The 15,361-nt window shown below is 60.9% G+C and overlaps 2 protein-coding genes across 2 annotated transcripts; both read left to right on the top strand.

Moving 5' to 3' along the window:
* Positions 1 to 595: 595 nt before the first annotated feature.
* On the top strand, positions 596 to 2,980 carry LOC129086773 (GTPase IMAP family member 1-like). Its single transcript, XM_054593472.1, is given in 3 exon segments — positions 596 to 640; positions 1,675 to 1,919; positions 1,921 to 2,980. Coding segments are annotated over 3 exon segments (798 nt in total). The 5' UTR covers positions 596 to 597; the 3' UTR covers positions 2,431 to 2,980.
* Positions 2,981 to 6,687: 3,707 nt separating this feature from the next.
* On the top strand, positions 6,688 to 12,523 carry LOC129086751 (GTPase IMAP family member 6-like). Its single transcript, XM_054593433.1, has 3 exons — positions 6,688 to 7,002; positions 8,542 to 8,626; positions 10,866 to 12,523. Exons 1-3 carry the CDS (start codon positions 6,688 to 6,690, stop codon positions 11,471 to 11,473), a joined length of 1,008 nt encoding a protein of 335 aa, XP_054449408.1. The 3' UTR covers positions 11,474 to 12,523.
* Positions 12,524 to 15,361: the final 2,838 nt, after the last annotated feature.

Raw genomic sequence — 15,361 nt, forward strand, 5'->3', positions numbered from 1 at the left:
CCTGGGAGGCGGGGCATCAGGAGCCGGATGGGCGTGGCCCTGGCTCTCCTGGACACAGATCCCAGGAGACACACGTAGACAGGACTAGGATTTGAGTCCGGAGCGCGGAGTCACAGGCTCTCCAGGTCGCCCGGGACCTACATATGTTCTCCAGTTTCCCAAACCCCAAATCCAGTTCTCTTCCGGTTTGTCTCCCGCGCCCACCGCTCTAAGGGCTTCCCTCCCGGAGCCATTGTTTGGGTTCTCAGTTTCCCAAAGCCTCCTGGGAAAACGTAGTAGCCACAGCTTTGGTCGCCGACAGAGAACTACCTGGGAGAAAAGGGCACCTGAAGCTCTGTCCCTGACCTGAGTCACCGTCCCCGTCTCCCCTCGGCCGTGGCATCTGACGGCCCTGAAAAGACCAACCGAGCTCAGCAGACCCTGTCCCAGCACCACCCCGCCCCTGCCCGGGCCCGGGCCCTTCCGGAGTTCGTCCCTCAGCTCCGTTGTTCAGGGGACGCGGGACCCAAGACTGTGTCACGGTGCTGTCCCCAGCTCTTTGGAGGTAGTTACACCTATGTGATGAACCAACTGTGTTTGGGACTCTTTCAGCGGAGCATGGGAGGCCAGAAGAAGGCAAGAGACGAGGAAAGCGCCTACGGTAAGAGCGCGTCTCGCACTGCGAACTCGCCCCCAGGGGTGAGCTCTGGGAGATGAGGTAAATGGGCGAGCTCCAGACCGAGCAGACAGGCCCCAAAGGGCTCCCCGAGGTGTCGGGGCCAAACAGCAGGAGGCCTGAGGCGTGCGCAGCGGCTGCGGCTCTGCCCCTGCCCAGCTGGGGGCACTAACCTCTTAGACTGGCCGGCGCCTCCGTGGCCAAAGTGTGAGATGAGGACACTCAGCCCACTCTGACCTCCACGGAGGAGGGTGCAGAGGGCATCAGCTCGGGCACCAGAGGGGGATTCATCAGGTAAGAGCCTTAGAGACCCAGGATGCAGGGGAGGGGGGGAACAGGTGTCTTACTGGTAGGCAGCAGGTTTCAGAGGGAGGGGCGGGAGGAGCAGGGAGGAGGAGCGAGAGAAGGAAGAAGGAAGGAAAGAAGGGATCTGATCTCATCCTCCCAACACCCCCAGGAGGAAACGACACCACGCTATTACTCCCCGTTTTGCTCTAAGGTTTAATTAGCACCTAGATGAGGGAACTTCCCGGGTGGCACCGCTGGCTTATGGCGGGACTGTGAGTCAATCCCGAGGTGTCTGGGACCCCACACAGCCCGTCACGCCCAGGCCACTGCCCCCTCCTGCCCTTCTTCCCTGGGTGGCATCTGGGAGGAGAAGGGCAGAGGCCGCTGAAGCTGCCCAACGGGGACGGCTGTGCTCGGTGGGGACCACCAAGGATAGAGCAGGCGAGGCGGAGCCTGGACTGTAAAGGGGCGTCCTCGAGAGAAATGCCCACCCCGGGGCTGAGCATCTGCAGGGGCACACGGAGAACCTGAGATGACAGGGCAGATGGTGAAGGTCCCCCAGGGTCAAACGGCTCTGACCAACGACCCCAATAACAGTTTGCCTGGAAAAGCAGAGTTGAAACATGGTTGTTCTCCTTTGGTTAAAGGCCTCGGGGGTGGTGGGTGGGGGCAGGTAACCAAGGTACTTAGGTGCTTATGGGTTTGGAAGCTCACAGACCCCTGTCCTCCAGGTTCCAAGGACGCCACGCAGGTCCTGCAGGAGCGCCGGCTGAGGCTGATCCTGGCCGGGAGGTCAGGGACAGGCAAGAGCGCCACTGGGAACAGCATCCTGGGCGAGAGACGCTTCCTCTCCAGGCTGGCAGCCACCTCGGTGACCAGAACCTGCGAGGTGGGGAGCTGCACGTGGGGTCAGTGGCTCGTGGAAGTCATGGACACCCCGGACCTTTTCAGCCCCCGGGTCGCCAAGACAGACCCGGGGGTGCAAGGAGCGGACACGCTGCTACCTGCTGTCGGCACCCGGGCCCCACGCGGTGGTCCTGGTGACTCAGCTGGGCCGCTTCACGGCGCAGGACCAGGAGGCCCTGAGGGCACTGAAGAAACTGTTCGGGCGCCGTGTGTTGGCGCGCACCGTGGTGCTGTTCACGCGCAAGGAGGACCTGGCGGGCGGCTCGCTGCAGGAGTACGTGCGCGACACGGACAACCGCGCGCTGCGCCGGCTGGTGGCCAAGTGCGGGGGCCACGTGTGCGCCTTCAACAACAGGGCGGTGGGCGCGGAGCAGGAAGCCCAGGTGCAGGAGCTGCTGCAGATGGTGGAGCGCCTGGTGAGCGACCACTCTGGCAAACACTTCACCAACAAGGTGTATCGCCTGGCGCAGAAGCTGGCCACAAACCCACAGAAGCAGAGTGACAAGGTGACCAAGAAGCTGGCGGGCCGGAAGCAGGGCTTGCTCAGGCGGTTGTTCCCGGCTGCCAGGCAGGGAAGCTGATCGGACCCCGCTGCTGGGCTCCCTGGCCATTCTCTGGCTGGTGTTCGCCAGACACCGGCCTGAGGCCAAGCGGAGGTCCTCAGTGACAGGCTGTAGAGATGAAGTTGACGCGTCGGCTGAGCATCACACGCCTCCCTGGTGTCTGTCCCTCCAGGGTCCGCATGCTTTCTATGTGTCCCTCCCCTGGCAGTGATACATCAAGGGCAAAACGCCGCCAGGGCCTGTCTCCCCGCAGAACGTGCCCGTGTGACCTGGCCCTCTCTGAGCTCCTTTCTTACTTAAGCCACATAACTGTCGCCCCTTTTGCCTGCCTTCTACTGACCTCAGGCTCCTGTCCCCTGTCAGGGAATCAGCCCCCATGTGCCCACGGGGCCACGGGCGGGAACCAACACAGAGCCTCAGTCCACGCCCCTTTGTTCCCATTGACCAGGCCCTGAATGAATAAATGCACTGGGCGCTCACGCTGTGTTGTCGGAAGTCAGCCTCTGTAGCTGTCGGTTCCCCTGCCTGATCCCCGCATTGAACGAGGACACTACTCTGTCAGCCCCAGCCCCACCTGCAAAACCACACACGTGACCAAGTGCAGAGACACGCGTGCGCGCACACACGCACTGGGGGTTGTGCCCACAGGAAGAGAACACACTGGAGAACTGTCCCTCTGTTGCAGCAGGGACGACCCCCTGTGTCACCCCTCAGTCCCCTTAGCAGCTCGAATGCAGAGGCTTCTACAAGGCCAAGGAAACTAAAACTAGAGACGCGAGTCATGAGGAGCCGCTGAGACCCTGTGAAAATCCACTTCCACGGGGCCCTTGCTCACTGGCTGGCACGCTCACGGGGGAGGGCGTGCTTTTCAACTCGGGGGTAAAGCCTAAAAAATTAAGAGGTCTGGAAACTTCTAATTCAACCTCATGATTAAGGGCGGACAGGCCTCGGTGGGCCGAGCACTGGGGACGCACTGGCGGGCGAAGCGCCAGCCCCTCTGCCCCAGGCGGGTCCGGCAGCTCAGCTCCGGGCCCCGGTGGGTGGGCCGGGTCGGCCCCGCTGACCTCTGCACCCGCGCCGCCCCTCTGTCCCCGGAGACTCCCCACCACACCAAACCCAGGCTCCCCCGGTCCTGCCGGGCGCCCACAGCGCCCTGGGCCGGTGCCTTCGCAGACAGAGTCCCAGGTCACTGATGCCCTCGGGTCACTGAAGAGACACGCCAAAGCGGGGGATAACCGGCCACGGCGGAGCAGGTAGGGGCGCGAGAGGCCCGCAGCCCCGCCTGGACCCACTGCGGACACGAACGGGGACCCAGCGCCGAGGCCGACACGCGGCACTTCCGCTGTCAAGGTCCCTTTGCACCCAGGCTTGCGCGCAGGTCCCCGCGGGGCCCTGAGGCGCAGTCTTGGTTTTGGTCTTGTCCACTTTTCAATACCCTTTTGCAAGGACCAAACAGGAAAAGTCTGCCATTGTCACGTTGCTGAGAGAGGAGGAGGCCACCGGGAAACAAAGGAGAAAGAAAGAAAAGCAGAGTCCGGTGCGAGCAATGTGACGTTTGATTCTTGGCCTAAGGTCAGAGGGATGGAGCCCAGAGATCCCCAGGGACAGCAGCTGAGCCGCTGGGAGTGCGGGGAGGAGCCCCGGGGGCCCCAGGAGCAGACACGCCCATCGCAGCTGCAGCCAGGACCCCTCAGGGAGGGGCGTGGGTTTGCTGTCTGTGCCCAGGGAGAGGACAGGGATTGGCGGGCAGATCAAACACACGACCCAACCATAAGCTGCTCAGAGAAACATCCTTTCAAATATCATGGCAGAAACAGGCTCAACATTAAAGGATGGAGAAGGTAAATGGTGCAACTATTAATCATGCAAAAGGAAGAAGGAATGGCTATACTCGTAGCAAATAAATCAGACTTCAGAACAAAGGAAACTACCAGATGCAGAAAGGAACATTGTCGAGTGATAAAAAGGTCACTCCACCCGGAAGACAAAGCAATCCTACATGTCTTCTCCAACAACAGAGAGGCAAAACCTCCGCGCAGAAGCTGACGAGCGAAAGGAGCATTAGGCAATTCCAGACCATGGTTAGAGACTCCCCCCCCCCCCCCCGACTCCCCCAGCCACCAAGGGAAGAGCTACAGAGAAAATGACCCGGGACCGGGAAGGCCGCCCTGACACCTCCCATCAACGGGGCTAATGGACATTTGTAGAAGTTGAAATTTACAGAAGACACGTATTTTCAGGTGCACATGGACCATATGCCACGCTAGGCCCCGTTCTGAGCTTTAACACAAATCTTACCCAATTTAAAAGAACTGAAATGGAGAGGAACCCGCCCTCGGGTCACAGCGGCGTGTAGCGCGAGCTCAGGAATGGAAAACAGCAGGTGCCGCTCCTCCACTGCCCGTCCGCGGCCGGCAGAGCCGGGACTCCCTGCACCGTCCTCGCAACCGGAGAAAGGCCTGTGGACGGCCCTTCAAGGTCAAAGCCTAAGTCTGAAAAGGGACTTTCCTGGGCCTGGAAGGCACTCATGGCACTGTCACTGAAGGAACAGTACGGGGCAAAGGGACAGTCTCCCTTTCATTCTACTCATTGGTGAAACCAGTCTCTCTGTTGAGGAGAAGAGGAGAGAATGTCCCCCACCACATGTAGGTCCCCTGGCCCAACACCCCTCACTCCTTTCACTCTTAGAGGACAGATGGCCTTGCTCATGTGGGGACAGCGGCAGTCTCTGCTCTCCCTTGGCAGAATATTAGCAAACTGAACTCTCCAGGACAATAAGAGGGCCACACGCCACAGGCAGGTGCACGTAAGTCGGTGCACCTCCTCTCATTGCAGGGAATGTGTACCTTCCTGTGGTGGATGCCGTCGTTAGGTAGGACCAGGGTCTCAAGGTCTGGGAGGCTCTTCCTAAATGTGTTCCATTCTTTTTTAATTGATTACTGGAGAGGGATTTGTTGTTTCACTTATTTACGTAGTCATTGGTTAGTCCTTGTATGTGTGCTAAGCCGGAATCAAACCCGCAACCTGGGCCCATCAGGACAACACGCTAACCTGCAGAGCTGCCCGGCCAGGGCGAAATGCGTTCTTCTACACGGTGAGCTGAAGCGCAGGGCTTTGCAGGCGCAGCCGTCAGCAGGACGGCCACGCAACCCCACGCCACCCCACAGCCTCCCCGTGGGGAGAAGAGCTTTGGATGTGAGACCCCATCTCCTTTACTTGCTGCAAGTAAATAAAATGGCCTTGTGACAACCAGGCCTCGTCCTTGAACAGAACACCCCAAGCGGTGAACCCCTTCAGTGTAGACATCGTGAGACTCTAGCCACAAAAGTGTCAAGGCCAAGGGGACGTGCCGGGATACAGGATGTAAGAGCTACCGGTGGGTTCGTAGAGGCTAGGACAGGGGTCACAGAGGGATCGGTGGCTTGTGGACAAGAGACATTTGTCTTTCACGCCCTGGAGGGTGGAGCCCAGGGGCAGGTCGCCCTCAACGGTGGGTCCAGGGAGGGCTCTCCTGGGGCTGCAGAGGGACAGCTTCCCGCTGGGTCCCCAGGGGCAGGAGGGAGAGCCGGCGCCCCGGGGCCCTTTATATGGCACGGAGCTCCCTCAAGGGGCCGTCCAAGGGCACCACCCTCTTGGCATCAGGTTTCAACGCCTGGGTTTGAGGGACAGCAACCCTCAGACCACAGCAGACACCGGCCCACCCTCACGCCTTCGGGTTCTCGCAGAGGGTGGGCGTCTCCACGGTGACCCCTGTAGAATCATGACCTACCTCTCCCTTCTTAAACAGTATTTCTGTAAATAATGGCCCGTTTGCTTAAGCACTCTAGAAACTGACTCCAAAAGAAGCGACATTGACCTTCCGACATTCCAGCTTCCAGAGACCGGCTGACCCTCAGCCGGTGACCGGCAGCGAAGGTGCTGGCGGGCACGTAGCCCCTGCCCAGAGGACGCTCAGCCGCTCCTTTGTTCTGTTTCCTTTCCCCTCCTTCCCGTCCTCACTGGAACCCCTGCCCACGTCCAGTTGGTCGGATGGTCTTTGAGACAAGAACCACCCCCTTCCCAGGCCGCTGGACTTTGAATAAACCACGCTTCCTTACGCAGCCCCTGTCCCCCGAGCGCCGCTTTCGAAGCTGCAGGCCGCTGGGCCCGAGCTCCGTGTTGGGTTTTTACAGTCACGCATGAAAGAGCGTGCGACCTGCCCTCGGCCCCAGGGTCCCACGTGCTGTTACTGGTGACCCAGCTGGGCCGCCTCACCACGGTGACAATGCCAACACGATGGCAATGAGGAGGGCGAAGGAGGTCTTTGGGGCACGAGCCCTGAGACACGCGGTGGTCCCCTTCACCCACAAGGAGGACTCGGGGGGCGAGTCCTTGGGTGGGTCCATAGCCCATGTGGACAACCTCAGCCTGCGGGGCCTGGTCCAGGGGTGCGGGGGCCGGTACTGTGGCTTCAACAACCGGGCCACCGGGGAGGAGCAGAGGGCGCAGCTGGCAGAGCTGATGGCTGTGGTCGAGAGCCTGGAGTGGGAGCCCCAGGGTGGCGCCTTCTACAGCCGCAGCCTCTTCTCCCTGCCCTGGGGCTCCGCGAGGGCATGGTGGCGCCCGCGGAGAAGAGCACAGGCGCCACCTGGCCCAGGTGCACTGTGTTTTTGTATGTGCTATGCTGGCGTGTGTTGTGTCTTTGAATATTTGGGAGTATATGGGTCTGTTATGGTTGTGAGCGTTTTGTGTGAGTGGTCTGTGGCGTGTTTGGGCTGTGGTTGTGGGTATGCCTGAGTGTTTGTGTATGTCTCTGCTGGGGGTGTGTATGTTTGTGAGCGTGTGTGTTGTGAGTACATTGCGTGAGTGCTCTGTGGCGTGTTTGGGGTGCGTGTTACATTTGTGGTGTGCGTGTGCGCTGTGTCTGTGTGTGTGTCTGTGGTCCGTGGTCCGTGGTCCATTACAAGGCACGGTGGCTAAGGGGGCAGAAGGACGCCGTGTGCTTCCTGTCCTGCCCCAAACGCCCGCAGCGTTGCGGGGAAGAGGCTCCGTGAGTTTCACTTTCCTCCTGACAAACAACGGGGGCCGCGCCTGCTCCGTGTCCCCGATGGAGACACACTGGGCGGGGGCAGAGGCGGGAGGCACCGTGCAGGGCAGGTGTGCGGGGGCCCCGGGGGACAGACACCCCCTGACTGTGACTGTCCCCCGTGTCCTGCGTGCCCCAGCAGGCAGTCCCGTCCCCAGCCCGCAGGGGAGACGGAGCAGAGACAGCGGGACGGGCTGCGGAACGGGGAGCCCCGTCAGCCCGTGGGGCAGAGCGGGTGACGGCAGGGCGCAGTGCTCTCTCCCCCGGAGGGTGACGGACGGCACTTCCTGCTGGGGTGACGGGGCCCCCTGCAAACACGGGGACGCGCCCTAGACAATGTCATAAAATGGGCCGGTCACCTGTAGGGACCACAGGGACATCCCGTCGAGGCGCGGCTTTCGCACCCACGGGGCCTCTGAGGCCCAGGCGGCGAGACGTCGCTGACAGGTGGCCATGAAGAAGGGCAGTGGGGTCCCCGGCTCCCGCAGGGCTGTCCTCGCATCATGAGGCTCCTGTGCCAGGGCTCCGGGCCTCCTCACCACAGCACCCGGCCGGCCGCCCGCCTCCGAGCCCCGTGCCGCCCGCACGGCCAGGCCGCCCTCCGGGACCATCCTGGCCCCAGGCCCGGCCCGCCCGCAGCCGGCCCCTCAGCACAGCCTCCTGCGCACGCCCCCGCCCCCCCCCCACTGCGCACCCTCCGGCCACCGTCTTCCCACGGCTCCTGGGACAGACTGTCAGCCCTGCTTCTGTGTCTCTGCTCCTGCTCCTCCTCCTCCTCCTCCTCACAGGGCGGCCCCAGGACCCAGGGTCCCTCCTGACGCCATCGTTCCTCAGGTGGCAGGTTGATGACTCCTCCATGAAATTGCTTGAACTCACAATGAGGGCCCCGGGCGGGGGCAAAGAAACAGGGTCCCTGAAAGGGGCAGAAAGTGTCTCATGCCTTCCTCCCCTCTCCTCACTCAGTCTATACCCCTGCCCCAAAGCAACGCAAACACTTCCTTCTTGGAGGAGAAAGGCAAAGCCAGCGGCCTCAGGAAGCTCAGTCAGACATGTTGTTTCCTTAGGCGGAGGAAGGGGAACAGGAGCTGATTGTCTGGGACAGTCCTCCAGGAGCGTCATCCCAGCATCCGACCCAAGACGTGGCAGCAGGTAACCCTGAGCGAGGTGCGGACAGGGACGTGGGGTGCAGGGGCGCGCGGGGAGAGGCAGCGGAGCGCAACCAGTCAGCGCTTCACCCCGCAGAGGGCCCTTGGACGGGGCCTTCCTTACCCCCCGAAAACGAGGGAAAGACCCCAACTGGCACAGCGGGGGAAAGGGCGCGAGAGGCGGCACCAGCCGCGCCCTCCAGAAGGGGAGTGTGACAAGACGGCTCCCCTCGGCGGGGGCTTGCAAGCCAGCGAGCCCACGGTGGGGGGGGCGCGGGGCTGGCTCGGGTCGGGGCGCGGAGGGTCAGCAGGGCCGCCCCGCACCATGGAAGGCACGGCTGCCTCAGAGCGAGCGGGGCTGGCCCCCCCCCAGGGCTCCCCCCGCAAGCTACTGCGTCGGGGCCGCGCTCACGAGTCAGGGGGGCGGCCTCCTCATCTCACCGGGGAGCCAGAGCTCGGGCGCTGGCCATGCATCCGTTTCCTGGCCAGAAGAAATATTTGTGATTCATTGTGTGTTTGACCACAAGTGATTGTTTTTACTCCATGAACCTCAGCGGCCCGAGTCACTGGGAGAAAGCCCTGTTAATAGCCTGCGTGGGAAATGCACCCATACGAGAGCTGACACCTGCTTTAGCCTTTCTCATGGCAACCAAGGTTACATACTACTTTTGAAACCCTCCCCAGAGCCTGAGTGGCGTGCCTGGCGTGCGCCGGCTCCGGGCTCGCCCCGAGGGCAGTTCCCGTGTTCGCCCAGCTCCAGGCCGGCGGGGGGGGGGGGGTAGGGAGGGACACTATGCGCACCCGGTTTCTTTGACACCAGCCCCCCTCGCCCCCCACTCACTCACGTTGTTTTCAAAGCCAAGCGGGGGAAGCTGGAGGAAACCAGAGTCCCCAGCCAGTGTTAGTGGGTGAGTCGGACAGAAAAGGATGCTAGTCCCACCTTGAGGAGGGTTGGGGCTCTATCACGGAGACCCATCAATGTCTTCATTGTGCTGCAGACCCGGAAACCAGAGGGCTCCTTTGGCACTGGCCTCTGTGCTCCAGGCTGTGAGCTGAAAGGCCAGGGGAGGGAATTCTCTTCCGGTCCTCAGACTCCAGTGCTCTCTGAAACCCTAACCTTAGGTTTTCAGTACCAGGCTGGCATGTCCGTGTCTCCTCTTGGCCTGTGGTTCCTGTGCACTGCTGGGCGGGAACACTCAGCCCAGATGTCAGGGACGGAGCCTAAGAACGTGCCCCCAGGGAGCCTCTGTGCTGTGGAGCCTGGGGTCCTGTTGAAAGGTGCCACCCTCCCCACGTTCAAGATGCAAAAGCAGAGGGAGGTGATGGGGGCAGGCACTCGGGGACAAGACGTAGACACAGAGGCCACGCTCTGCCCTCGTCACCAGGGACACCTAGGAAAGCCCATTCAGGATGGGCCGATTCTGTCTGGGTGAGAACACAGGACTCTGAGAAGACCTTTCAAACCTGAACATGGAACTGCGGTGCCTGCCGCATCGTCCAGCAGTTCCATGCTGGGCAGGTGCCCCGTAGAATCCAAAACAGAGGTGCAGAGCGGCACTGGTCCGCTCGTGTTTGCAGCTGTGTTATTCGCAGTAGCAAAAAGCAAAGACAACGTGTGTCCACGTGTAAGGACAACACAGCGCGGTCCGAGTGTGCAATGGGATGTTATTTGGCCTTGAAACAGAAGGGAATTCTGACTCGAGCCACAGTGTGGATGAGCCTGGGCCACACGGTGATGGCCGGTGAAGTAAACCCGACACCGAAGGTCAAAGGCGCAGGGACCCACATCTCTGAGGCCCCTTGGAGGGCACAATCCACAGAGACAGGAAGGAGCTCATAGTGAGCGGGGGCCCAGCGGGAGGAGGGATGAGGAGTTCCTGCTGCATGAAGACCGACTTTCACTTTGGGGTGACAGAAAAAATCATGAGATGCCTTAAAAATGATGATGGCACAGCCCTGTGAAGGTGCGCGATGCCACTGAGCTGCACGTCCAAAGTTAGTGAGAACAGGGATTTTTATGTTGTGTGCATTTGCCCCCATAAAACATTTTAAAAAGACAGGAGTGTGGGCCCAGAGCGGGTCTCTGAGCCAGGCTCCCAGGTCTCCAGGCCTCCCAGGACAGGCTGCCCCCTGGGTCGCGAGCATAGCCAGGGCGGAGGCCTCTGAGGAGGCTATGGGTGGGCGGGGGCGGGGTGGGTCATGGGCTCTAACCCCCACGCTCTGCTTTGTCTGGACGCTTCCAGGTCCGCCGGGGGAGGGCCAGCTCCCGAGGAGGCTGAGGCTCCTGCTGGTGGGGAAAAGCGGAAGCGGGAAGAGCGCCACTGGAAACAGCATCCTGGGCTGGAACGCGTTCGAGTCCAGGCTCAGCGCCAGGCCCGTGACCATGACCATCCAGCAGGGCATCCGAGACTGGAACGGGATGGAGCTGGAGGTGACCGACACCCCTGATATTCTGTCCCCTCGGGCTCCAGGGGAGGGGACAGCTCCGGACCCCTGGGCAGCCATCGCATGCTGCGCCCCAGGGCTACACGCGGTGCTGCTGGTGACGCAGCTGGGCCGCTTCACGGAGGAGGACCTGGTGGTGGTCCAGCGCCTCCAGGAGGTCTTCGGGCAGGGCGTCCTGGCCCGCACCATCCTCGTGTTCACCCGGAAAGAGGAACTGGACGGCATCTCCCTGGACGAGTATCTGCGCAACATGGACAACCCGAAGCTCGCTTGGCTGGACACGGTCTGCGCGAGGCGGCATTGCGGCTTCAGCAACAGGGCGGTGGGCGCGGGGCAGGAGGCCCCGCTGGAGCAGCTCATGGACTTCATCAAAATGATCCTGTGGGAACACGAATACCGTCCTTAGATCAACAGAGCTTACCCCGGGCCGCCCGCCGCCAAAGGACCTGAGCGCAGCAGGCCGGGGAGGGCGAGGCGTCCAGGGCGAGGCTCCCAGGAAGCGCCATTGCGGAGTCCTGGTCTCAGAGCCCGTGCCCAATCAGGGCACCTGAGAAAACCCACAGACATCTCCCGAAAGGACACCGCCTGAGTGCCTGCCGGACTCCAGCGGGGACAGCTGTGTCCTGGGGGCCTCCCCAGGCCTGGGTCCGCCTTCCAGCCTGTCCCTTCCCTCTGCATCCCATGGCTCACGCCAATGTCCAGGGCGGTGTCTGCTGAGTCAGAGGGTGTGGGTCCCACGGTCGCGGCTCCCATCCGGGTCCCTCATCGGGCTTTCCCGGCCGGGGGCGCCCTGCGGACCCCTGCAGCCCGCCGGCCCACACGGACCTCACGTCGCGTTGGCAGCGCATTTGTTGAAGTCTTGTACCCGAGAGAACCAGAGCCTCCTGAGCACAGGGCCTCCTCACTCTCCGTGTGACCCCACTGCGTCCTGGTCACGGGAGTCACTCCTGAACAGTGACAGCCAGTCAGTGCGGGACATTGACCAGGGGACTCTCAGCGCTTGGGCTACGTCCTCCCGCACACAGGGGCAGCGCAGTGGTGAGGTGGGTCAGGACAGGGGCGTGGCCCTGCAGCAGGTGGGGAGGGACAGCCGCTGGCTGGGCAGGAGGAAGGGGACAGAGAGGGAGGGGCCCAGGAGTGGCCCTTTCCTCTGCCCCGAAGGTGGCCATCAGGCCCCAGCAAATGAGCCTCGTGGGGGCCGCCTGGTGGGAATGATGAGCCACGTGGGGTCTACGAGGAGCCGGGCCTGGTCAGGACAGCGGCCTGGGACCTGCTATAGGACATGGAGGCCCCGGAGGTGCTTGGGGGGCTTGGGCAGAGGAGCTGCCTCCCCTGAAGGGGACTGGGTCAGGGGTGCAACGATGAGGGCCCCTCTCATTTCCTCTGCCGCCTCATGTTAGAAATCAGAGGGGGCTCTCCCCCTGCCCAGCCTCACCACAGCCATTCCCTTCTCGCCTGACGGCGGAGACGGCAGGCAGGGGCCCGTGTCCGGGGTGTAGTGGGCCCCCAGGAAGGTGTCCGTGGTGTCGGGTGGGGGGCAGGGAAGGCAGGGAACCTGTAAGGGAGCGGCTGGGGGCCGTGAGCTCAGTGAGGAGCACCCGCCGGGTCCGCGGGGAGGACTCTGCGCCCTGCGGGGACTTCCTAGAGGGCTGCTCCTGCGGACAGGGCCGTAGGGGGTAAGGTGGACAAGGGACAGAGGACGTCAGGATGGTGGTCAGCCCCGGCCTCGGATCGGTAAGTGCCATCTGACCCCACAAGGACACTGACGCACCTCAGGTGCCGCTCAGCCCCTCTGAGGCTCAGGATGCTCCTGGGGAATCTGACCAAGGGATGGAAACAGGACAGGTGGGAACGGGGGCAATGCCCCTGAGAGACCCCTCTGTGCTTCCTTCGCACCACGTGGCAGGGGGTCTCTAGCTGCCTTCTTCAGGGAGGGGCGGAAAATACAGCAGAGGTGAGTGTTGGGGAACAATCAGAGATCCGAGAGGCAGCCACGGGTCTGTCTGGATGCTCACCCGCCGCTCAGAGACCCTCTGCCGTCAGGGGCCCCTGGTCTCCCCGTGTGGAGGCCGCGGCCCCCACTGTCCCCAGACACGGGGGACACCTGCGGAAGCCGTCGCGTGTCATTGGCCGAACGATTCAGGGAAGCGTCTCAGGGCAGAACAGAGACCTAGTCTGGGGGGTCCTTGGACAGAACCGTTTGTTCAGTCAGCCGTCTACTGCCCCGGATGGGAGCCCCGCCGTTTCCGCTGTGAGGCCTGCGCGCTCCTGGGACCCGGCAGGACTGGCAGTTCTGGTCCTTTTCTTCTCTTTGTGCATAAAATATGGATTTGATGACAATGGCTTTGATTTCCTCATGCATGTATTGCCTTTGTTATTCTCAGGCCTTTATTCTTCTATGTGAAAATTAAAAAACCCCTGGTGTAACTTTCTGAAGGGAAGCTTATTGGATCGGCCCCTGCCCCTGCGCCAGGTTCGGGGTAAACCATCAATATTTCAAGGTCGGGGAGTCAAGGTCACCTTGTTTCTAAGGGAGCGGAATTGCTCCTTCAGAGTCAAAGTTCAAACCATTTGCATTTCCATTAGGACAAGATAAATTGTTTATTGTTTTATCTGTTAATTCATTTAATAATAGAAACTACAAGCATTTCACCAAATGACACCCATTCCGTGATCCTAAATGACAAGTCACTCAATACATGGCATTCATGAAAAATTCTAAGGGAACAGTGTTTAATTATATCAAATATGATGTGTCCTCTCCTTTATGACTCAAAATCAGGGATGATGTCGCTCACAACATTTTAGGAGCGGGGACAAATGCTGCCGTCACTCCCCAAGGCTCTAGAGGGCGGGAAGGGCGGCTGTGGGTCCCCTCAGTTCTGGACCCTCCGCCGTCTGCCCCACGAAGAAAGACCTGGTGGGGTGGGGGCGGGGCAGGGAGAGGGGGTTCTCTGGGCCAAGGCTGTGAAAATAGTCACCTTTAGTTATTTTCAAAAAGTCTCCCAACCCTGGGGGAAAGCAGGAGAACCAGGGTCTATGCCACCTGACGGGCCCAGCGACACCAGCTTGTTTCCTCCATGGCGGTCAAGCCAGTGGCTCTGCGTCTCAGGGCAGGGTCCCAGCCCCCAGCTCCCCTGGAATAGGGCTGATGGAATACGGAGAAAATACAAAATAATGACTTTAAAACATCTGCTGGAAGGGGCTGGAAGTGACCAAACAAAGACTGACGCTCTAGGGCACGTGACCCTTATTAGTCAATAACCTGTGGTCAAGAGGAGGGGGCCACGCTCCTGCCACATTGAGGGGGTGTCCCCTGACAGCACGCTCGGTCCTGCTGACCCAGGAACAGCCCTCAGGCAGAGATTCCCAGTGACCAGATGGCAGGTGGGGGACACCTGGGGGCAGCCAGAGCTGACCAGAAGGTGATGAGGAGCCCCCCAAAAGAACAGAGGCACGAGAGGGTAGGGCTTTAGAAATTCTGCAAATGCCCAGGCCACTGTTGCTCAGTTGGTTGGAGCATCATCCTCCCGTAAAAAAAAGGGCCGTGGGTTTGAGTCCCAGTCAGGTCACATGCCAAGGTTGCGGGTTTGGTCCCAGGTCTGGATGGTCCCCGGGTCTGGGGGCATGTGCCAGGCGGCCCGTAGGTGCTTCTCTCTTGAATGCGTGTTTCTCTCCCTTTCTCTCTCCCTTCTTCAATCTTTAAAAGTTCTGACAAGATGTCCTCAGGTGAGAATTTTTAAAAAAAAGAAATTCTGCATACAATCGCCACTCAAATCTTGGCTGACCTTGGACCTTGAACCTCCAAAGGGTCCAGGGGGAAGTTGTTCTGGGAGGCAGGAAGGGCAGGCCAAAGGTGTCAGCAGGGCCCACAGCAGCAAAGATGGGCTTTGAGGCTCCAGCCCACCAAGTATGGCACTGAGATCCCCAAAGGGCCTCCTTTGAGAGGAAAAAGCAAACATCTGCTTTAAGGGATTTGCGCAAAGGAGGAGCAGCGCTGCGGTGCTCCCCTTCCCGCGCCGCCCCAGGGTCCAGCAGGGGCGTCCGACCTTCAGCCCGCAGGCCGCGTGCAGCCCAGGCGGCTGCGGGCGCAGCCCAACACAAAAACATAAATTTACTTAAAACGTTATGAGACTTTTGTGATGATGTGTCACAATGTATTTAACGTGTGGCCCAAGACAACTCTTCTTCCAGTGTGGCCCTGAGATGCCAAAAGGTGGACACCCCGGTGGGTTTCCCGTAACTTAGGTGACAAACTCAATGTCCTTCAGGGGAAGATAATAATATCCAGAGT

The sequence above is a fragment of the Pteronotus mesoamericanus genome, unplaced genomic scaffold (genome assembly GCF_021234165.1).
Source record: "Pteronotus mesoamericanus isolate MK-2021 breed Mesoamerican mustached bat unplaced genomic scaffold, CSHL_Meso_final scaffold_409, whole genome shotgun sequence".
In the NCBI taxonomy this organism is placed as follows: Eukaryota; Metazoa; Chordata; class Mammalia; order Chiroptera; family Mormoopidae; genus Pteronotus; species Pteronotus mesoamericanus.

Coding starts and splice junctions, on each gene's coding strand:
- LOC129086751 (XM_054593433.1), top strand. CDS start 6,688: ATGGCAATGAGGAGGGCGAAGGAGGTCTTTGGGGCACGAGCCCTGAGA. Junction 7,003..8,541: donor TGCCCTGGGGCTCCGCGAGG/GCATGGTGGCGC, acceptor TTGTTTCCTTAG/GCGGAGGAAGGGGAACAGGA. Junction 8,627..10,865: donor GACCCAAGACGTGGCAGCAG/GTAACCCTGAGC, acceptor GGACGCTTCCAG/GTCCGCCGGGGGAGGGCCAG.